The following is a 23403-nucleotide window of genomic DNA, read 5'->3' as shown; positions in this document are numbered from 1 at the left end:
AAAACCCACAAAGATATTTCTGGTATTATTTAGTTGTTCTTTCTCTGAGAAAATGGGATGTATGTTTTTCTTCTCTGTTTTTATACATAGTTAGCCTGTATCCTTACTTGGCCTAAGCAGATGTCAGCAACATGTGTCTGTTTTCAAGAAGTAAGCCCTAAAGACCTACATTGTCATACCATGTGCTTTTTAAGATAAATAAGTTAAATGAAGATTTTTCTGATTCGACACTACAATAAAGTGTTGTATAGATCAGTTCTTCTAAAAGCATCTCAGAGAGAACTGTGTTGGTTCTGTTCCATTGCTCTCTTTACTGATGTAGCTGTCAGTGTCGTGATTTTTGCATTGGTGCCAAACATTTCCCATATCCATCAACACGGAGAGGTGTTAGCAGAAATGTTGTTAGCCATTTACTTCTGCTAATTCCTTTCCAAGGCCATTTAGGGGTAATACAGGCAGCACTAATATATATATATATGTATGTATGTATGTATATATGTATATATGTATATATATGTGTATATATATGTATATATGTATATGTATATTTAACTGTATATACTGCTCATAGCTCATACCAAAAGTCATCTTAGATGTTTTTCCCAGGGTCCTTGTCAGCTAAATTAAGCAGTAAAATCCTTTCTGAAGTCATGCTGTTGCTGATGTGTCAGAACTCAGCATTCTCCCTTTCAGTTCCATCTTTCTTATCAAGTGAACACTGCTGCTTAAGACCAGACAAAGTTAATTTTGGATGTGCTGAACTGCTTTAGCCTTCTTCTGCATCTTTGGCACATCAGAGATTGTGTTTCTTCTATTTTTGCTTCAAGCAGAAATTAATATTGTTTGGAAATAAAAGTATTCAATAGTATTTTGCAATTTGTTATGGAAAAATATATGTTGGATAAGTTAAGTTATTTTGAGAAAGCAAACCTCAAGAATTTATCATTGAAAATGCATCAAATGGAATGAGAGTTAGCTATTCGGTGGAACTGCCACAGTGCTTGTGAACACAGGAGATGTATGGAGATCTGTCAGATACAAAGCATTAAATGAGAGTAAATGCTTAGATTTCAAAGGTGATTTTTTTAACAAAGACTTCTAATGTAACTGTGTACAGAGCTTCAAATTCTGAACATTGCTGTTGTAGATCTTGGAACCAAAGATGTTCCGTTATGCTCACAAACTGGAAGTTCAGAGGACGGATGGAGTTTTGGGTCAGCCTTCTCCTTTACCACATCTCTATTCTGTGTCATACTATCAACTGTCAGAAGAACTGGCAAGGACTTACCCTGAGCTAACGCTTGCCATTTTCTCAGGTATGGTTTAAAATAAATCAATATAAGGGTAATCAGTCTGAAATCTTTTACAGAACGTATAGTTCATAGCTCACTAAAATAAGGAACGCATGATGATGTCTTCAAAGTAAGTGGAGAAAACTGAATTTACTGAGTTAGATTTTTTGTTTATTCCTATTTGTAATATATTAAAGAAGAAACTGAATGAATTAAATAATTTTTTATGACTTTCTAATATACTAAAGAGAAACCATGTATTAATAAAATAATTGGTTTTCAAAATTCCTCTTCTGTAATTCTTTCTAGTATCTTTGTTTACAGTAGATCACTTAAAAATAATATTCTGTGACATCTTAAATAGTTGCAGAATAATAATCTCTTGCATAAATTAAAAAAAAAAAAGATGCAAGGACAAATATAAGAGAAGTTTTAAAGTGCTTTTTTGACATATTCTTTACATGCTTTAGGTATTCAGCTGTCTCCTCAATTAGAGGAATTTTTCTCTAGTTAGTAATTTTTAATACTTACCAAACACAGTATGATATATTATAGTGTATTTTTTCCCCTGGGTGACTTGAATTGCTTTTTCCTTACTGTTTATATAAGAAATGAGCAGTGCTGAAACCCTGCTTATCAGACTGGTTTACCATGTTTTTAATTGTGCAACATGCAGTGCATACTTATTTCATCAGGACATTTTTTTGTCCAGGAAAGCATTACTTGTGTTTTCCTCTCCATAGAATTGAAGCTGGCACATACAGATTGGATTTTGTTTTCCATTTTCAATGAAAAAGCTACTAAATCAAATAAAACTAGCTTGTATTTTGCAAGAATTGGTAAATGAAAATAGCATGAAGCTTTCAGCAGTTAACAAACTGCTGCACAGAACCCAGTACACGCTTTCTTGTTTGTGCATACAAATGTGTGTGTGTGAGTGCATACAGCAGTTCAGTTTTTTCAGCCATGCTGTTTGACAGAAGAGTCAATTGAAGAATACTGATGATGGTTATGAAGTAGTACTGGCTAGTTAAACAAAAGAATTATGTCAGTATCAGTGTTTTTTTTATATTAGTGTGATGTACTGGATTCATAGTAGGGATTGTTATTAGCAAAACAATTCTGATTAATGACGCACCATTTATGTATATCTTTGAATTATATATATATCTTTGAATCACAGAAGTAAGTCAGAGAATCCAAACAGCTCACCCAGCTGGGAGACAGGTAATGCTGCATTATCTGCTGCCGTGGATGAACAATATTGAGCTGGTAGATTTGAAACCTTTGCCAACCATTCGTCGGCAAGAGGAAGATGAAGAAGATTCTTTGAAGGATAGAGAAATAATGGTAAACAGTAGGCGCTGGCTGCGAGGAGAAGGCTGGGGATCACCACAAGCTACAGCCATGGTCCTGAACAACCTCATGTATATGACTGCAAAGGTAAAAACTAATTGGTATTCAAGGGACTGTTGGGTTTAGGGAGAATACTGTTCAGAGATACTGTGTTACAGACTTCCAGGAGTTACTGCTTATATTAGTCTGCTTGCTTGTGAATAGCCAAATTACACACCTTTCCTATGTACACACTTCCATCTCAGATACTGTTTTGTCAGTCTGCCCCTCTGTTGCCATCCATAACAGGGCAACAAACCATAATGGAATATTGCTGGGGAAGTTCAGCCTCTGCTGCCATTCCATCAGCATCAACTTCTAGTATCATTGACCAACATAATAAAGTGGGAGGCGTTACTTTTGGAGCAGCCCTTCTAAAATAATATAGTTAATGTATATAAATAACAAAACTTATTTTAGTTTTTAATATTTTAATTAAAATGGTAAGAAAATAAAAGAGAGCAATGAAAACATAAAACTAGCAAGATGTTGACTGATGGGATATAAGTGAGGGGTATTTCTCTTATAAAATTCTAGTAAAGAGACATGACCAGATTTTTTAGTTGAATATCTGATTGCAACCCTATACATTCCATTTGATAAGATTATTTTTGCTGAATGAAAATGGAGTTGCAAATATGCCCAAAAATGGATGATGTTTTTGGTCAAATCTTGAAACAAAAATTCTGCTGGAGTTTTCAAGAGAGATCTTCACTTTGTTTTCCAGTACGGTGATGAAGTGGCTTGGTCTGAGATCGAAAATGTCTGGACTACGTTGGCAGACAGCTGGCCAAAGAATCTGAAAATAATTTTGCACTTCCTGATCAGTATCTGTGGAGTGAACAGCGAACCCAGCCTTTTGCCTTATGTAAGTATACTGTATGAGTCTCCTTAGTGTTACTGGTGTTTTAGAATTTAACTGAGTCTCTAGCAGTAAAGATCACCAAGCAAAAAATATGACGTAGTATTTCTGATACCCAAATCTAGCTGTGTAATTGTATCACCCCCTGTTTTATGACCAATGTGTACAATGAGTAAATGAAATACAAAATGTACGTAAACTTGAAGGTACAAAGCAAAAAGCCAGACTCTCGTAGGCCGTCCCCAGTGCCAGGGTGAGGGAGAGGGCACAAATTGAAAAACAGGAGCTTCCCTTTCATCATCAGGGAGCTGATGCAGTGCTCTGCAGGTAAAGACTGAGCATTAACACAGGTTGCCCACAGAGGGGAGGTTCTATCTATTCTCTCTGTTGGAGATTCCTATAAGCTGTCTGGACCGTGCTCCTGGGAATCCTGCTCTGGGTGACTCTCCTTGAACAGCAGCAGGACCTCCAGAGGTCCCTGCCAACTTCAGCCTTTCTGCGATTAGTGTACTAATTCTAGAAATAGGCTTATGGGATTAAATGGACACTAGCTGTCCCTGGCAAAGGAAACCTTTTGCTATTTCAATGACAAGTTCAAGAGGCAAAGAATATTTTTCAGTGTAATAAGTATATGGTATGCTGAAAGCCTGTAGAACTTTTGAAATTAAAGAAGCCTGCCATTGAAGACGAATAATCCAAGGATTTGTAAAGTGAAATAAAAGATTCTGAGAAAATAATTTCTCTGACGCTGGTGGTCTTCTGGTTATGAAAGTAGCAGTAACTTACTGCAATTTACTCAGTGATAGGTCTGAAACAAAGCCATCTATCAGTTGTAAGCTGTCAAAATTCAGTGTGTCCTAGATGGACCATAGACATTATTTAGTAAGTAAGTTTTTAAAAGGATAAGATTTAGTGAACATCTGGTTTTGAAGAAGAAGGAAAAGAACCTTGGAGATCGATTGCTGATTTTAGATTGATTTCATTCCATATATGCACTGATCAATTCCTTTCCATCATAATATGCAAATCAGCAGCCACAGATAATTTCTGTTTGTTGGGAAAAAATAAGATGGCTCCATAACTAATACTTTCTTCAGAGAATTGTAATAGGTTTTGTTAACAGTACAAAAAAGTAGATGTGAAGTAAACAAAGAAAGGTATCTGTGATAAGTAAATATTTTTATATGTATGTATGCTTGTCTGTGAATATATAGGACTTATAATATTGTGTTCTTACAAAGGTCATATTACGTTCATTGGGTGGCAGTTGTTTTCATTGCAAATCAGAAAATCTAGCAGTGAAGCCCCAAAACTTTCCAATATAGTTTGAACCAAGAGATAAAATAAGTCCGTGAGTCAAACATCCTAAATTGCTTGGCATTTTACTAATTCCTTAGTGTCACTGTCCAAATCTTAATTTCAGATGCTGCTAAAACCTGTGTTAGAAAAAGCTATTTTGTTTCTTAAACAGTGGTCATTGAACTAAGATAAATTTTTGTGGTGTTTCTGATGCTTGCTGGTGTTTCTGTCTGTGGGAAGTGATTTTGTTTGCTAAGTTGCAGGTATCCTCACTGGCACTGCAGGCAGGTAGTGGTTCTAATGAGTTGAGATGATCAAATCTTTCATTTATTTATTTTTCTACAAATAACTAAGGTAAGAATTGTATTTATGTTTATTACTATTTTATGTATATATACTTCTCTATTTGATGGCAGGTAAAGAAAGTTATTGTTTATTTGGGTAGAGACAAAACAATGCAACTACTGGAAGAGCTGGTGAGCGAACTTCAGCTTACAGATCCTGTCAGTTCAGGAGTCACCCATATGGATAATCCACCGTATTACCGCATTACTTCCAGCTATAAAATCCCTTCTGTCACTTCAGGTGAGAATTTATTGAGCTTAAACTATTATTGCTGGCAATGACAAACATGTGTCTATTAAACACTTAAAATACTGGAGTTCATCTGTAAGTATTTAATAGAAGTACAGTGTTGTGTTTCTTTTACAGTATGATAGAATTTCCATTTTAAAAGGTGGGCAGGTTTTAGATTATCCAGAGTTCTTATTAAAGAGTATCTGAAAGACTTGCAAGGAACAGGATTGTATTGATATCTATGTTAGATTTTGTCTGCATTCAGATCTTGCACATCTGTTTACCCTCAATATATCACTTTTGTATCTGTCCAGCGAAACAGCTGGGGACAGTTTACATCTTTAAATACAGCTTTAAATCATTTTTTTGGCAAAGCATCTTTCAAAGAGAGCCACATAAGACGTGGATGGGAGTATCTAAGCAAGGATTTAGCTTTTCTGCTGCAGAGCTGTCAGTGCTCTGAAGCAGCCTGGGCCTATCATCTGGGGATTATCTGGATAACAAGGTGCTCGCGTTGGTATTTGTTCATGAAAGTATTTCAAACGTATTTAAAATAGTATGGAGCACTTATTTATACTTTAGTGTTTATTGAGAGTAACAAAGTAGGGAGAAGAAAGTGCATAATTTTTCACAATTATGATCTGGTAACTGTGATGTTTGATAGTTTCTCTTAAAAAGAGATTGATATACGCTTCACTGAACACTGCTAGGTTTTAATCCCTAATCTGTTTGTATTTTGAATTAACTGCATACCAAAGTCCAACTGCATTTTACAGATGAATAGAATAAAGGAAAGAAAGAAGGAGATATCTGGATCCTGCTTCAAAAACAAGCCTTTCTGCTTCATTTACTCTGAAGACTTAGAGATTCCTGGAATTATTTGCTTTTTTTTATTTTCCAGTTAGTGAGATTACTGAAGCAGTTGAGAATCTTTTATTCTATGCAATAATTTTTCTTTCTCCTTCATGAAAGTAATCACTGCTGCTTGGTTTGTATTTGTGCTTGTTGCTATAGCATGTGTCTGTTTCGGAGTCCTGGCACGGACAAGAAAATAAGGGTCATTGTATATAGCTTAAGTCTGCTTTGCTTTTTTTTATTCAGTTTCCAATGTCTTTGTCCATAATTAACAGGTACCACTTCTAGCAGCAATACAATGGTAGCTCCCACAGATGGCAACCCTGACAGTAAACATATAAAAGACAGCATTGAAGAGAAGTAAGTATCTCCTCAGAGATAGTTAAATTACAAGGATTCCTGGTGGCTTTTATAATTACTTGCATCTCAATGGCTTTGATATGTCTGTGCTGCAGGAAATATATGTTTAAGTTCTGCAAGAGAGTACAATTTGATTTTAAGCAAAAAAAAAAACAAACTGGAATACTATTTGGGATTTATGGTCAGGCTTTGCAGTGCTGTAGCTAGGTGTCTAAATTAGTTATTTATCACTTACGTGTTTACCTAAGAGAAATTAGGTTGTATGTGTGTATGGATATGTTGAAGGCAAAACAACCAGTTTAGTAATGTAGCAAGTTCTCCCACGTACAACATATTAATGTCTATGTGTAGCAAGATCCCTTGCAGCTACAAGGGATCTTGTGGGATGCCTCCCTCCCTAATTTCTGAGCTTCTTTAGAGTCATCTTTGGGAGGAACTTCCCAAATAGTAATACTAGTGTGAGTGTAGTGGAAAGCAAAGAGCTGGTGTGGAATTAGTTGGGATGCAAACTCAAAGCTGCTGTGGGCATGCTTTCATTGTGTGTCAAATGTGAGCTAGCTAACCTTACAGTGAAAGAGGAGCAAGGGTTCCTTAATTAGCATTAGAAAATGTGTGCACAGGCCATTACTGTAGAGTAATGTAGCTGTAATGTAGCTTACTTTGTGATGACTTGTTTCCAAGCCTTAGAAATATTTCTGCAGCAAATACAAAAGTAATTGTATTTCTCTAATTATAGCAATGTAATTTCCCATTTGAACAATTTTCTTCTCCAGGATAATGATATCAATATAATTAAATTGGTAAATGTATTGACAGAGACATTGACAGAGCCTCATACTTCAATTAAATCAAATTGTATAAAATTATGAAATCTGAGGTGTCATTCAGAATTTGTCCTACCCAGGCACAGACCTGGCAGTACTTGACTGCTTTTCAGGCTTGAGCTGAAGAAGCTTTTAAAGCAATGATGACAGTTTTGAAAGTCTGTGAAAGTTTTGGCATCTGTTGTAGTGTTGTCTAAAACCTCCCTAGAGTAAGTGCTTTTGGATATGATATACTGTGTGTACTTGGGCTTGAAAAGATGAAGGAGTTATGGAAGCTATGTCAGAAGAGCTTGGAAATTATGCTTTCGGCACTTCAGTTTCTCTGACTTCCTTCTACTTTAGCAGATTAATGAAGATTAAAGAATCATTTCATCATTAGTGAGAAGAATGTGTAATGCCAACACATGGTAATATTTTAAATGCTGGTAGAAATGATTTATCAAATCGAGATGTACTGGATTCCCTCCTCGAATACTCTTAAGTGGTATTGCTGCAGGAGGTCTTACACAGCTGAGATATTTTATATCATATTGTATAACTGTCCTTGTAGGATGAAACATTGTTGCATAACAGTTTTATTGAAACATGGAGACCCTGATTGATCAGTTCTTACAACAGAATGCCAATTACTTACATCTCTTTATTTGTTCCTGCAGTTATGCACATCTAGACATCTACAGCGGGTTGAACAGTAACTTAAACCGTCAGCACCACAGACTAGAATCTCGCTACAGCAGCAGCTCTGGAGGATCATACGAAGAGGAGAAAAGTAATATTTTAGTTTATAAATATTTCTGTGTGTAGAAAATAAAATTTTCATAACTTAATGCTTTTGCTGAAGCTTTTGGAACATGAGGAAATAGTGATAAATAAAGAGGTTTTTTCGTCAACTTATTTTTGAAAGATATCTACATATTTAAATAATATAATATATATATTTATTGTTATTATTTTTACATTCCCCAGTCTTTGTTCTGCTGTAGAGATCTTGCACATATTTGATTACAGTACTGTGTGTAAGGGAGATTAACATGCCTTCTTTCCTTACCTTGAACAAAACCCATACAAAACTTTCTAAGAATCCTTATCAAAGCAAAGTATTGCAGGGAAGAAAGATCTTGCAGTGTATCTATAATTAATTTTCAAGCTTGCTTTAATTAATCTCTTCTGATCTGTATTCTGTTTTTTTTTTTTCTTGAGGTGTCTGAGGTGCAGGTGTAAGGATAAAAGTCAAAATCTTTTCTGAATCTCCCATCTACTTTCAGAGACATTTTTTATACAGAGGCTTATTAATTGTGTCTGCTCTTGCACCAAACTAACCCAAATCATTATTGCCTGTGTTCAACTGCTGCGTATAGGCCTCAGTTTGTCAAGAATTCAAAAATATTTACAAGAGTGTAAAACAGAAATGGACAATTTCTGTATCGTATAACCGTCTTTAGAAGATGATGTAATACAAAACTACCCATATTGAGGGTGCTTGTTTTCATTTTTATGCTTTTTATTTTTCATCTATTGTGTTAGGTGATTCCATGCCTCTGTATTCAAACTGGCGGCTGAAGGTGATGGAGCACAATCAAGGAGAACCTCTCCCGTTTCCCCCCACTGGAGGTTGCTGGTCACCCTTAGTGGATTACTTGCCTGAAACAACTTCTCCGGGCATGTCTCTGCACAGGTAATTGTTTTGAAGATTGTTAATTGCTTGCTGATGGCAACTCATTGCTTTTCAATTTGTGTTGTACAAATATAGGAATTTAAGCGTAGTAAATTTAAAGATAATGCATAAAGATAGCACAGCTATTTTTGTGGTTTCATGCATCTGGCAGTTTAAGATTTTCAAGCCTTTTGTTTTGGGTAAACTGAAGTTTCTCTGTCTTCATTGTGAGCATACGTATTTTCCCTTAATGCATGTTTGTGGGTGTTTATAGCTAGACTTCAGAGAATACTGTTCAGAAGCATTTTAAGCTCTTTGCAGCTCAATATAAAGGTTGTATGTTATGTTCTGCTAACAGATTTATTTTTGTTTTTAGATGCAACATAGCAGTGATCCTTTTGACTGACTTGATAGTTGACCACAGTGTGAAGGTGGAGTGGGGAGGTTACTTGCATCTTTTGCTTCATGCCATTTTTATAGGTACCAACTTTCTAGAAATATTTCTGGTTTCTTACAATCTGTACCTAAGTACATAGCTGTTCTTTTCTCCATTTAAATTAGTGTTTACCATTGTATTTAAATTTCATTAATAGGTTAATGTTTACAGACACAGCTTCAAAACCAAACATGGAAAGGACTGCTGTGTTGCTAAAAATCTGCACTATTCATATACCTGAGGTAGCCTGTTTGAAAACTTACTTTCAGATAATAAAAATGACATTCCTTTCCCTTTTGAAAAAGATTTCACCTAAATACCTCTCAACTTTGTAACAATGGATATAATTAAGGATTGCTATTGTTCAAAAGCAATTGTAAAAAGCTGTACCACTTTTCCCTCTGCCTTCCTGTAGAAGACAAAGTGAAATTCCGCTTTCTTTCTGTTTCCTTTTTGTAGTCTTTATACAGAGAGCACATTAATTTCTGACTGCTGTGTAAGAAACGAGGATATATTCGTGTTTGTTAAACTATGTGCTTTGTTTTTATATTTGAACACTGAAAAAAACATCTATGTATGGAAGAAATAGCTTCTGTATCTAGCAGGAATCATGTGTGCAGTTAATTATTTCCTTATGTGTCAATCTGATAAAGTATAACATAACAATTGGAAGATGTGCTATTTTTGTAATAATCAAATGTGCTCTCTGCATTTAATACAACTTTTTTTGTTGTTTTTTTCTTAATCTGTGTTAGGTTTTGACCACTGTCACCCTGAAGTTTATGAGCATTGTAAACGACTGCTTTTGCATCTGTTGATAGTGATGGGATCCGGCAGTAATGTCCAATCTGTTGCTTCTGTCCTACTCAGAAACAGAGAGTTCAATGAATCCAGGATGCTTACTGTCAAGCAAACTACACATTTAGATTATACTTTTACAGGTATGCTTTTGGACTTCTTAAAATGGCAGAAGTTTAATTCTAGGCATTATCAAAATCTCTTTTACTTTACTATTTTTCAGAGCCCTTGGTAGCAAAGTACATTTTATTTCAGCTCCACTTAGCTGGCTAAAAAGTATTTTAAGACCGAATGAGTAATGTTCACATTCACACTTTGTGCCCCATTTTCAGAGTTGTGAGCTCAGTTGAGCAATTAATTAATAATGAAATAAACAGAGGAAATTCAATGCTTTGTGTCTGTAACAGCACAGTTTTAAAGTTGTTTCTAAAATAATTAAAATAACAAAACAAAACAGGAAAAAGCATCTCTTACTTGGCCATAGGAACTCTGAACTTTTGACTTCTGTCTTTTGTCCTTGTTTAATAACCTAGCACAGTATTCTTCTGAGGTCTACCTAAGCATCACAACATCATTATGCAATAAAGAATGTTTTTTTGTGTAACTGTGAAAATAATAGGTGTAAGCCTAATGTATTTTCCAAAGAAAAGTGAAAAGAGTATTTCATATGAATTCAGTAGGTGGCAGCATGTTGCTATAAAACCTGCTGGTTCCATTCTGAAATCAGAAGTGGTTTTGTTTCTGACCAAAAATAGGCATCTGTTTTCTGCATCTGATAATTCACAGTTATGGGGAATTAAAAAGTGGGCATAGTCAAGGAATTATTCTATGTAAACCTGTTCACAGAACTTTACTAATGCACCTGTGCAACCATTCTGTTCCTAATCTTTTCAGTTTTGAGCAGAACTTTCTAAATGTGACACAGTATCATGCTGTGGTTACTGAACAAACATCTGATAGGAACTGCAATGTGATCAGTATCAAGTATTTCTATCTGGGGATTAAAATAAGGTCTTTACATGTATGTATGCCTAGCACAAGGTCAAGCAAGTTGATGTAAACTTTTCTTTGAATCAGATCGTGCCTCAGCCCTGTAGCTCAGTAGATTGATTTTTTATTTTTATTTTATTTGTGTGTTTGTCAATGGGTTTCAAGTTTATGTACAATAGTTGCAGTCTGAGATTCATGACTGTCTTCTTTTGTCAGTTTGCCTTCTCCTAGCAGCTTGTCAGTGTAGGCATAATGCGAGGAGATGGTGCAGTTCTCTTTCATGGCTGTGTGATTCTTTTCATGGAGAACAGGAACTATATTAAGCTAACTTCAGGAGCTGTGCAGCCAGAAAGGCCCTATTTGGAACTGATTCACTAGTTAAAACTTCGTGTTTGCTGATTTAAAGTGCTGGTAGTTACAGTGGGACTGAGTATTAATCAAAAAAAAACCTAAACAGATCTGCATGTTATTTGTAAGCAGTTTGGATCACTTGTCTCAACTTCCTCTGTGATGAGATGCTTCAGAGGCTGTCGAGCTGTAGTTTCACTGTATTACTAATACAAAAATCAAACAGCGTCCAGTGATTCAAAAGGGGGAATCTAACGGTTCCTTATTAAGGGTCCAGTCATGCTAAAGCTTTGATTTCATTTGAAATTATTGCATCCATGAAATTATTCTCATTATATTTGTTAATTTACTAATTTTTAGAGGGCTCATTTTTCATTTTATTTATTTAGTATTGAACTGTTGATCTCATAATGGCCTCATTTTTATTTCAGCAGGTGTTCATGATTTTATACCTGATTACCAGCCCTCCCCAATGACCGACTCAGGGCTTAGTTCAAGTTCTACCTCTTCTAGCATCAGTTTAGGAAATACGAGTGCTGCCATGTCTCATATGCACACCACCATCCTCAATGAGGTTGACATTTCAGTAGAGCAGGATGAAAAAGTAAAAACTCTCATAGAATTCATTACCTCAAGGTAAGATATTCATTTTTGTTTAGAAAAATGTTGTATCAGTATGAAAATCAAGTCTGACCCTGAAGTGTTTCTATGCGGTGCAGTGTATGAACAACCCTACATCTCCAATTATTTAAAAGAATTTGGCCTCTTTTCTTGTCCTGAGTGTTTAAAAGTCTTTTATCATGTTCAACATAGGTTCACTATCATTGCTTTCCTCATAGTTTTTTCCAGCCCAATGAAAAAATACAGAAAATTATTAGAAAGCTGCAAGATTTGTGGGAAGGTTATGGATTGACTTACAGAAAACAGCTGGGAACAAGGGGCGGGGGGGGAGACATTTGTGGCACATAACATCCGTAGAAAAAAATAAGCCACACTTGTTTAGTTTATATGATAGTATATATAAAGCTTTCAAAATCATGTAACTCTGAAATCCAGCTTGCTTAATCAGAAGAGAAACTTGCCAACAACAGAAACAAGATTTTCATAGCCCTGAAGTTAGAACAGTGTGTTTTATTGCTGTGAAGAAGAAGGTATGAAAGAATGTGGTTTTAACAGTTGTATAATGGTGGTAGCAGTAACTGGCTTTTTGTTAGGTAACTAAATATCACCTAATGGAGAGCATCTCTGTAGATTTACACTGTTCAGTTACAATTGATCCATTGCTTTCACTGTTTCCTACTTTTCTGTGTGTTGTTGCAGTGATATTAAGCCATTGTCAAAGTTCTTTGATTTGTGTTTGTAATTCTGAGTGGCTTCGTTTATGTGATAGGCAGTAGATTACTTTGCAGTTACTTTAGACAAAAATAACATTTAATAGCAGTGACAAAGGCTGTGATTTTCATTCTGTCACGTTTGCTCTGTTTTTATGTTTTTAGGAAAAGAGGGCCACTTTGGAATCATGAAGATGTTTCGGCTAAGAACCCTAATATAAAGAGTGCTGAACAGTTAACTGTATTTTTAAAGCATGTGGTATCTATATTTAAACAGTCTAGCTCAGGTAAGCTAAAAAACAGTCAAAATATGATACAATATTCAAATCTGCAAACAGCATGATTTTTTTTCAGTGCCAACAAGTTTGCAGATGCTCTATAAAATGACTTTGTGATAGCCTCCTGCTTCTAAAAAGTGTTGATGTTTCTTGTGCATCGCACATTTCAGTTCATGCTTCTGTTGAATTGGATTTGAATATGATATTCTAGGAAAGAGACAAATATCTTCCTAGTTTATTGTGGACATGACATTCAAATCGTAAGTGTTTCATTATCAAGAAGTCTCTCAAGCGTTAAGTATTGTGGAACACATGTTCGTATGCCTGGAAAGATTTCTCAAATGAATATTCCTTGAGGAAAAATGTAGGAGATGGGAATATTTTGAAGTTAAGGATTACTTCAACAGTTTTACTGTTTATTAAAATCAGGTATTTCTGTGGGATTTTTTTAATGAAGCATTGTGATATCTGAGTATTTATTTTCTTATATAGGAGGATTTCAATTGGAACACTGCCTCAGTGAAGTTGCTTTGCAAACTGCTCTTTCGTGTTCCTCTCGACACTATGCCGGGAGATCCTTTCAGATCTTCAGGGCTCTGAAGCAGCCTCTTACTGCATCTACACTGTCTGATGTTCTCTCCAGATTAGTAGAAACTGTTGGAGATGCAGGAGAAGAAGCTCAGGTATTTGGTTTTTTTCCTCCTAATTTTATAGAAAACTGAATATCCTTAAAATGACATCCGTCTCTATTATTTTAATGATGGCCAAATTTTAAAGCATTTTGGATTTGGTTACTTCTGTTTTTAAAGATGCTTCATATATCATAGCAGTTTTAGTTAATATATTTTCTCAGTTTTCACCTAGTGAAATGAGATATGCTATGCAGTGTGAACTTTACGAGAGTTTGATGCATCTATTTCTTAAAAATGCTGTATCCTTCATAGTAAAAGATTCACAAGATCAGCCATATAAAAGATAATCTTGTGTTCTTTATTAAGAACTTGATGAAGTGTTAAAACCATCCAACCTGGTGTCATGTCTGAAGAATTCGATCTGAGCTTTCAGTATTGCAAAATGAGAGCCTAAGACACCAAGGATCATACTTAAGAATCATTTAAATCAGAATTATATTTTGAAATTTGAGGAATGAATTGAAAAACTTGTGATTTTACTTTTTTCCCCATCTTAAATTTCCCCATCTTACTTCCCATCTTAAAATTGTAGCCAGCTTGACCTTTCTCTTCAAGGTCATGTTCTAACTGAAGCATGGAATAATTTAGTTATTGATGCTGATTTTATATTGGTACTCAATAGTTGTGATGTGATTTTCCTTCTGCATCTTGCATAATTTATGATGACCTTTGCCTTTCCCCAGGGTTTTGTCATAGAACTGCTTCTGACTTTAGAATCTGCTATTGATACGTTGGCTGAAACCATGAAGCATTATGATCTGCTTTCTGCTCTATCTCAGTAAGTTCTTTCACTAGTCAAGCTACAAGTTTATATACGTTTGAATTATTTAAGATCTCTGTTACTTATGTAATGAAATAATCTTTGCAGGGTAGTGATATCTCGCTAGCAAAATTGCGTCCTCTTTTATGACGTTTTTTATCATTCTTCCCCAAGCAAAACTCATAAGAGCCTAGATTTCCTGAGGTAGATATCTGCTACCCTTCCAAATTAGCTTCTTGGTTCAGAAACTTCCATGTGGCTTCGATTATGAAATACTTGTCATTTGAACTGAAATTTCTCAAAAATAAGGGCACTGTGAGTACATTCAGGACTTTTTTTTATCAAGTCCTAATGAACTTGATTAAATAATGTAATTTCATGGGGTCTTATTTTTCCCCGTTTGTGTAATATTTAAGAAGTAATTTGAAGTTTACGGATATAAAGTCTTGTACTGCAATAAATGCTTCTATTCCAATCATAGAATCATATAAGGGCATCTAGATCCAACACCACTGCTACAGGCAGGGAGACCTTCCACTAGACCAGGTTGCTTAGAGCCTCATCCAGCCTGACCTCGAATGCTTCTAGGGAGGGGGCATCCACAACCTCTATGGGCAACCTGTTCCAGTGTCTCACCACCCTCACAGTAAAGAATGTCTTCCTAATATCTAGCCTAAACCTACCTTCTTCCAGTTAAAAACCATTTCCCCTTATCCTGTTGCTACCTGCCCTTATTAATAAGTCCCTCCCCAGCTTTCCTGTAGGCCCCCTTCAGGTTCTGAAAGGCCACTACAAGGTCCCCCGAGAGGCTTCTCTTCTAGCTGAAGAGTCCCAACTCTCTCAGCCTATCTTAGTAGTGGAGGTGCTCTAGCCCTCTGATCATCTTTGTGGCCCTCCCCTGGACCTGCTTCAACAGCTCAATGCCCTCCTTGTGTTGGGGCCTCAGAACTGGATCTGGTGGGGTATCATAAGAGCAGAGTAGAGGGGCAGAATCACCTCCCCCAACCTGCTGGTCACACTTCTCTTGATGCAACCCCGGTACGGTTGGCCTTCTGGGCTGCAAGTGCACATAATCTGCTCATGTTGAATCTTTCATTAACTGACTCTCAAATCGTTCTCCTCAGGGCTGCTCTCAAATCACTCTCCCTCTCCCATCTTAATATGGAAGATAATTTCTTCAGCAGTAAAAAATGCTGGTTTTTCTTAGGCCTTTTATTTTTTGTCCATGTTTGAGAGAAGTCTGATTGAACAGTTCGATACCTTTCTTTCAGTGTCTCATTGCAGTCTGAGTGGTTAGCTCGAGAATTGCTGAACACACGTCTTCTTTTGGTTGATTGCATAAAAAAGGTTTCTGAAAATGTTGATATTTCTAAGAATTTATTTCATTTCTCAGTATTTTATGAGTGAGAACTAGAAGTAGTTGATTTTTTTAGAAGAGAAAAATAGGGTAATAAGTTAAAAAAAAAAAAGTTTATTAATTCGCTTATTTTTCTACCTTTATCACATATATTAAGAAGGCAAGTTGGAATGCTTGGTCTTCAATCAAAATCTTCTTTTTTATGCTTTAGGTTAATTTTCCTTATTTTACCAAGTTGCTGTGTAATTATTTGGGTATTTGGTGATTGTAATGAATGTATGTTGTAACAAAGATAATGGGCTGCTGCAGTTTTATTCTTGTGCTGCAAGTGTATTATAATACATAGAGAAATGTTCTTGATAGAGTATTCTTATGTTTTGCAGTAGTTTTCCATATAATTCCACACACTGTAATAATGTTCACCGAGTTGTCTGTTATGATGATTTTTCTTTTAGAACCTCATACCATGATTCTGTAATGGGGAACAAGTATGCAGCTAATAGGAAAAGCACTGGACAGATAAATCTAAGCACAAGTCCCATTAACAGTGGCAATTGTTTGGGATACTACAATAATACAAGAAGTAATTCTTTGAGACTGAATTTGATCAGTGAGAGGAGAGGTGACCGTCGACGGAGCAACACACTGGATATAATGGATGGAAGGATAAATCATGGTGGAAGTTTGGCCAGGACTAGAAGCCTTTCCTCCCTGAGAGAGGGAGGGATGTATGATGTGCAGCCAACTACTGATCCTGTCAATTTGATGGCCACCATATTTTGGATTGCAACTTCATTGCTAGAATCAGACTATGAGTACGAATACCTTTTGGCTCTCAAGCTGCTCAACAAACTTCTTATTCACTTGCCTCTGGATAAATCAGAGAGTCGGGAAAAGATAGAAAAGGTGCAGAATAAACTGAAATGGAATAACTTTCCAGGCCTTCAGCAGCTTTTCCTTAAAGGCTTTACTTCAGCATCCACACAAGAAATGACAGTTCACCTCCTCAGTAAACTCATCACAGTTTCCAGGCATGCTTTGGTGGATCCTTCTCAGCTCGCAGGTAACATTAGTAAATATATTTGTAATGAAAATATGGTATTTTTTTTTAATCAGGTGAAGTATAATCAGAATCAGCATTGGTTGTGCTTTTCCCTTGAAAAGAACTCCTTTCAGTCAAATGGTTTTTGTCGTTGTTGATAGTGCAGTGCTAGTAAGTGGGAATGCATTACTGACTGTTGTTATGTGCCAAAAAAACTGCACAAAAACTTCTATGTTTTGACTGTTAAATTACTTCAAACTTGCTGACAAACAAGTCTGAAGAGTTTATGTCTTACTTTTTGTGATCTTGTACTAAAAAGCTCTCCAAGTACTATGTCCAACATTTGCACATTGTATAAATAATTTCACTGTATTGCATTAGGCTACCGAGTTTCTTGACAGCTTTGCTTAATTGATGCAGTGATGATTTAAATTTCATCTGTCTATCTACTAAGACACACACATACCTATATATTATGCATGAATACAAACTTAGTTACATGTCTATATATTATATATATGCAAGAATGTAAGTATATCTTCCTCTAGGAGTCCTTAAATACCAGTAAGATAGACACACACACACACACACACACATACACAATCCACATTAAATTATGCTAAAATCATTAGGACTCATATAACTGTGTTTGTTTATGTATAGGATTCCCCCTAAACATCTTGTGCCTACTTCCTCATCTGATCCAGCATTTTGATAATCCAACTCAGTTCTGTAAGGAAACTGCTGACAGGATAGCAAAGGTATGTGAAATGATGCTTGCTGGGATTTACTTTTATTACCAGCACTGGTTCAATATTTTTCCACTCCTTCGTGCAATTCATTTCCGTGATTCTATGAGTTATAGAGAGGTAACTAACTATAACTGATTTCATAAATGTGATCCAGTCCCCATTTATATTGTTGGTCTGAGTAAGCTCCTGAGGTTTTTTTGCCACTGGAAAAAAGTACATTTAGCTTTTTCTATAAACTTTATAGGTAAAGAAAGAACTTACGTGTTAGCAATAATAACATTTTCTTTGTTGTTTGATTTTGCTGGTTGCAATATTACATTTAAATTTATTAAATTTTGTAACATTAAATTTAAACTAACTCAATTCTTAGGCACACTTCCTTCCTAACTTACTGATGATAAGAGAATCTTACCTTTCGTAGTTGTGGATAGGAAGCAAAGATTCTATTTCTTGTACAGAGTGATAAACAGGAAATATGATCTCTAGAGGTCCCTTCCAACCCCTGTAATTCTGTGATTCTGTGATCCTTAAAAAAAATAAAAAAATGATTGATATATTATTGCTGGTACTTTTAGGAATGTCTTCGTTCTCAGAACTTTTTCTGACTTTCTTGACTCAAATGAGAGTGTGACTTAACCCATTTATGGTAGCTGTTTAATCTGCAAAGTTACAGACATTAGGCATTCATTGAGAAGATTATCTAGGTTTTCTGCTACCCCAGCACAAAGTTAAGGTTAAGACTACTATGAGTAGTGAACAACAAGCTGGGATTGTGGATGCCACAGTATAAATGATGCAGATACTCCTGACTTCCTAAGTACTAACCTTCACTGCTCTGATTAGTACTAGGGTAGTAGAAAATGGCTGGTCAAGGTTTGTTTAAGAGGATGAATAGTAATGCTGAAGAGGCAGGTTATGGCTTATGAATGGCAGAGCATAGTCATCACCTGTTTAGGGGTATGGAACTATGTTTTCAGTAATTAAACAGTCTTGCTGCCTGGTAATTTGTACTTTTATTTATTTGAAAAAGCAGTATGAGAATTTTAGCAAGTTTTCTCTACTACTTTTTAGTGAATTGCCAGGCCTTAAATCCAGCAGAAACTGTTGATAACTGCTTTCATGATTACTTTGTTTTCAGTTCTAGAAAACATATATTATATATTATTATATAGCATAATAATATATAATCTATAATATCAAAATATATTCTATTATATCTATATATTATATCTATAATCTATAATAATATATAGTCTATATATTATTATATAGACTGAGACTAGAAAAATTGTGTAGTGACTTAAGGATGCGTAGGTTAAAATGTTGTCACCTGTAATGTAATTGTATATACTTTTGACTTTTCAGGTTTGTGCAGAGGAGAAATCACCAACTCTTGCCAATCTGGCTCATATGATGAGTTTATACAGTACACACAGTTATTCCAGGGACTGTTCTAACTGGATTAACGTTGTGTGTAGATATTTGCACGACTCCTTCTCAGATGCCACCTTTAACCTTGTAACTTATCTTGCAGAGGTAAATTTTTAATGAAGGTGTATTTTGTGTTTACTCTTCACCTATTCCTTGTTCATATAACTGCGAATATTGGGTGGAAAAGAACATCTTTTACCATGGAAGATATTAATAACATGTTTTAGGATATGGAAAAGGGATAACTACTGCCACTTGGGAGTGCAATAACTGCAGTGTGCCTTGAAATAATAACCACAGATCCCTTTTTGCAATAGTTAGTTATACTCTATGCTACATGAGTAAAATGTTCACAGTCTTGACTTTAGTAAAATACAGGTAATGCTTATTTTAAAATATATTTTTTAGCCAAATGCACATTTGAAGTTGTCCTTGAGAACTTACTTCAGAGCTCATTTGTACGTAATGTATAGTGTGTCATCAAAGATAAGTTAAGGATAAAATCCAATATGATTCTGCCACTGATACAGATAAACCGTTGTTACCTTTAAAAATGTACGTGATGTGAAAAGCTTTTAGAGCTTGCCCTTGAAGAATATTCCTTCAAAATAATAAGGAAAAAATACTTAAATATTCTTACAAATGAATTCCTATATATTTATTTCATTCATAAGACTCTGTATACCAGGCATGGATGTAATTGGTTTCAGGTGAAGCTTAGAGATTTTTATTTCATTTGAACACTTCTATTTAGTAAGAAGTATTTTTTTATTAGGTACTTTAGATCTGTGCTAACAGACATCGTGAAATTCAGGGGAAAAATGAGTTAGAACAGGTAATACTTGATTACCTAAAATAAGATTGAGGAAATAATGGAGTGGCACACTAAGATTTATTGTAGGGAAAAATAAATAAGTATGGAAGTTTGTCTACATTTTGATGTTCATTTACATTTCTTGCTACATTAACAGCATTGATTCTTAAAATCTCTTTCCTAGCTGTTAGAGAAAGGGTTATCCAGTATGCAGCAATCCTTGCTACAGATCATATACAGTCTCCTGAGTCATATTGACCTGTCCGCAGCACCAGTGAAGCAGTTTAATTTGGAAATCATTAAAGTTATTGGTAAATATGTTCAGGTAGGTACTCTGAGAAGCCTTTCTGCTTGTTATAAAATTGGAAATTACTCTTGATTTTCTTTTAGACGTAACATATTTTAAATATAACAAACAGTTGCTTGAAGTCAAACTCCATAGTATTTTATTTATTTATTTATTTATTTATTGCTCTACATACTTAATTTGTTATGGGCTTATATATTTGTCCAACTGGAGTTACATCTTTTGGGACAAATTAACTGAATGAGGGTGCATCTGTGTTTATAGATGTGGACAGTTCTATATATGTAACCATAGCAGATGATCATTCGACTATTAAAATATAATGCTTTAAATAAGAAAACATTTACTGTTAAGTACTGCCCCAAAGTTTTATTTAAGTGTATGCCTTTTCAGAAAGAAGATTTACTGCTAAGTGTATGTTTAAATCACTTGCACTGATAAATCTGTTGAAGTGAGCCACATTAATGTTCACCTTAAGGAATTTGAGCGCAGGGACTTTTTATTAAAGGAAGCCCACAAAACAGTGTTTTGCCCCGGGCAATTGGATCCTTTGTAATTGAAGCACAATTTACTGAAAATTGTTTTGTGGAAGAAAATGTAACGTGTAACGTCTTGCTGAAAGATTTTTATACAAATGCCAGGAGCACAAAGCCATTTCAGTGCACTGCATTCTCATTATTTTTCTCCTTTTTTTTCCCCTCTTCCTTGAATTCCATTATTGCCAAATGTAGCTCAGTCAAGTGGTTTAATGATAATTAACCAGGAAAGGTAGTGTTCCCTGGATGTTTTGTTATTGATGGATATGTACTTTAGATATTGTGCTCCTGTCTGAGTGCATTAGGCAAAATGGAATGATTGGCATAATGACGGTCCTCATGGCCTGACATCTGCTTGCTTTGCCTCCTAGCCTTTATCTGAGCTTTCTGTGCAGGACCACACCACCATGGAATGCAATCATAATTAGAAGATGTTAGCTGTCAAAATACTGGTGGTAGTGAAAGAACGTTCCAGAGAAGCATATGCATTTTTTGATAGGATTAAAAAATTAGGTAATAAGAGGCCATAAAATAAGATTTCTTGATTAACTGCAGTGCTACAAAACAAGCTTTTTTAGTCTCCTGTGATCACAATGTGTCTTAATAAATATGAATTACTACAGGGTGGTGCAAGCTGAGATGATATTTTGTTTAATGCTTACGATACACTGAAATTAACAAGGTTGTTGAAGACCATCATTGACTACAAAAAACATGTGCTAGTTAGAGCCTTGTAAGTGGTGCGTATTTGTTTTAATGTAGTAAATAAAAAGTATTTTAACAAACTCATAGTGGTACTAAAAAAAATAATAAATTACTAGTAATTCCAAAGAACTAGAAAATATAGGTTTCAGTCAGAACCCTAGCATTTTCAGGAGTGTAAATCCTCCGTAAGTGCTGCTTTTGGTGTGTGCCTCTTCTGTTATCCACTGCAATCTCTGCAGATGGAACTGCTGAATTATTCATATCACCTTAATCATCTTTTTAAAGAGAGAGCGTTTATCTCAGACTCATCCTCTTATGTTCTCATACTTTTGTCCTTGTTTTTTTTAAGAGCTCCATTGGTTTGATGCAAGATAAAAAATGCTGTAAATTTTTTTTAAACATCTTTCTAATGCTTGAAGAAATACAAAGTGTGCAATATGCTTGTCTCTTTTAAATTCAGCTTATTCTGCCCTTGGGCATCAAATAAAGATGCCAGGAGATAGAAATTATTTTGCTTTTAAATGCAACTGAATTTTGTTTTCTGGGACGTAAAGGACAGATAATGGTAAAAAAGAAAAGAGGAAAAAAAAAAAGACAAACACATAAACAAACTGCGTAAATACTGGGAGAAAGGGGCATGGAACAGTCCAATGTGCGCTCTGATCTGGAGCTAGTAAGCCTGCCTGGCTTGTTCTGACGGCTGTGGGATGACTTGATGCTTCACCGCTGCCTTACCAGCGTTTCAAGTTCCAGAGCTGCTGCTAATGCCTTGCAGTCACCCATAGATCAGAGTTTTTGGCTTTGGGAACTTTGAAATGAGTCAAAGAAAAGTCCTACTGTACATTAAAAGTTGCTGTATTATGCAAAGTGATTGTTTGGTGATTGATTTATTTTCTTTATAGAGTCCATATTGGAAGGAAGCCCTCAATATCTTGAAACTGGTGGTGTCTCGATCAGCGAGCCTTGTTGTACCTAGTGATATTCCAAAATCTTATGGAGGTGACATGGGTTCTCCTGAAATCTCCTTCACAAAAATTTTTAATAATGTTTCCAAGGAGCTACCTGGCAAGACCTTGGATTTTCATTTTGATATATCAGAGGTAATTGTTCTGTTTAAACTGCCTAGTAGTGACTTTCTGTTCCAAACCTGGATTTATTTGGTTTTAGCCTCTTGCATGGATGTCTAAAAATAAATATCATTTTTAAGAATGCATGTTGAAGTTCTATACACATGTGAGGTGTAACTCAAGTTGTAATGAAAAAGATTCCTTAGAGATCAAAATGATGTATTAATTAATACAGATGATTTGTGTGTCTGGAGATGGGAGCAGAGCCAAGTGACTGTGATATAGGGATGCAGAATCAGGAGGGGGCTTTAGGAGGAGTAAAAAATAAGGGATCTTGGTTGAAACTGTTCCTAGATAATGACTGGATATGCGCAAGGCATAGGAGCATTACTTAAATTGCATGCAAATAAGCCAAGACACTGGGGAATTCCCACAGAATTCATCAGAGTAGCATTTCTTTTTAGAAGGGCTGAATATGATCCTTGATTTTCTGAAGTTGTGTGTGTTCTAAAGAACTGTAGCAATAATTAGTTAACAACAGGGAGGGAATCTATAGAAGAACTTCACAAATTATTTTAAAAATGCATTTGAAAACATACCCGGACTGTCAGTATAGAATTTACACTTTTCAAGCAATCAAGC

At 35.4% G+C, this 23403-nt stretch overlaps 1 protein-coding gene across 9 annotated transcripts in view; it reads left to right on the top strand.

Moving 5' to 3' along the window:
* The window catches only part of FRYL (FRY like transcription coactivator), a 158478-nt gene that overhangs the window by 109366 nt on the left and 25709 nt on the right, over positions 1-23403 (top strand). For 8 of the 9 annotated variants that reach the window (XM_072334014.1, XM_072334013.1, XM_072334017.1 and 5 more), the window contains 18 exons: positions 1148-1316; positions 2476-2735; positions 3415-3555; positions 5265-5433; positions 6555-6639; positions 8120-8232; positions 8988-9138; positions 9494-9597; positions 10309-10494; positions 12121-12325; positions 13186-13307; positions 13791-13981; positions 14674-14768; positions 16563-17170; positions 17813-17910; positions 19267-19437; positions 20331-20471; positions 22597-22794. In XM_072334014.1, coding sequence (XP_072190115.1) covers positions 1148-1316; positions 2476-2735; positions 3415-3555; positions 5265-5433; positions 6555-6639; positions 8120-8232; positions 8988-9138; positions 9494-9597; positions 10309-10494; positions 12121-12325; positions 13186-13307; positions 13791-13981; positions 14674-14768; positions 16563-17170; positions 17813-17910; positions 19267-19437; positions 20331-20471; positions 22597-22794 — 3207 coding nt within the window. The remainder of the gene's footprint in view (positions 1-1147; positions 1317-2475; positions 2736-3414; positions 3556-5264; positions 5434-6554; positions 6640-8119; positions 8233-8987; positions 9139-9493; positions 9598-10308; positions 10495-12120; positions 12326-13185; positions 13308-13790; positions 13982-14673; positions 14769-16562; positions 17171-17812; positions 17911-19266; positions 19438-20330; positions 20472-22596; positions 22795-23403) is intronic. The other variant, XM_072334010.1, reaches the window with a different exon arrangement.

This window comes from Excalfactoria chinensis, chromosome 4, assembly GCF_039878825.1.
Source record: "Excalfactoria chinensis isolate bCotChi1 chromosome 4, bCotChi1.hap2, whole genome shotgun sequence".
In the NCBI taxonomy this organism is placed as follows: Eukaryota; Metazoa; Chordata; class Aves; order Galliformes; family Phasianidae; genus Excalfactoria; species Excalfactoria chinensis.
Note: the sequence above shows the minus strand (reverse complement) of the source record. Positions and strands in the feature narration are given on the sequence as shown.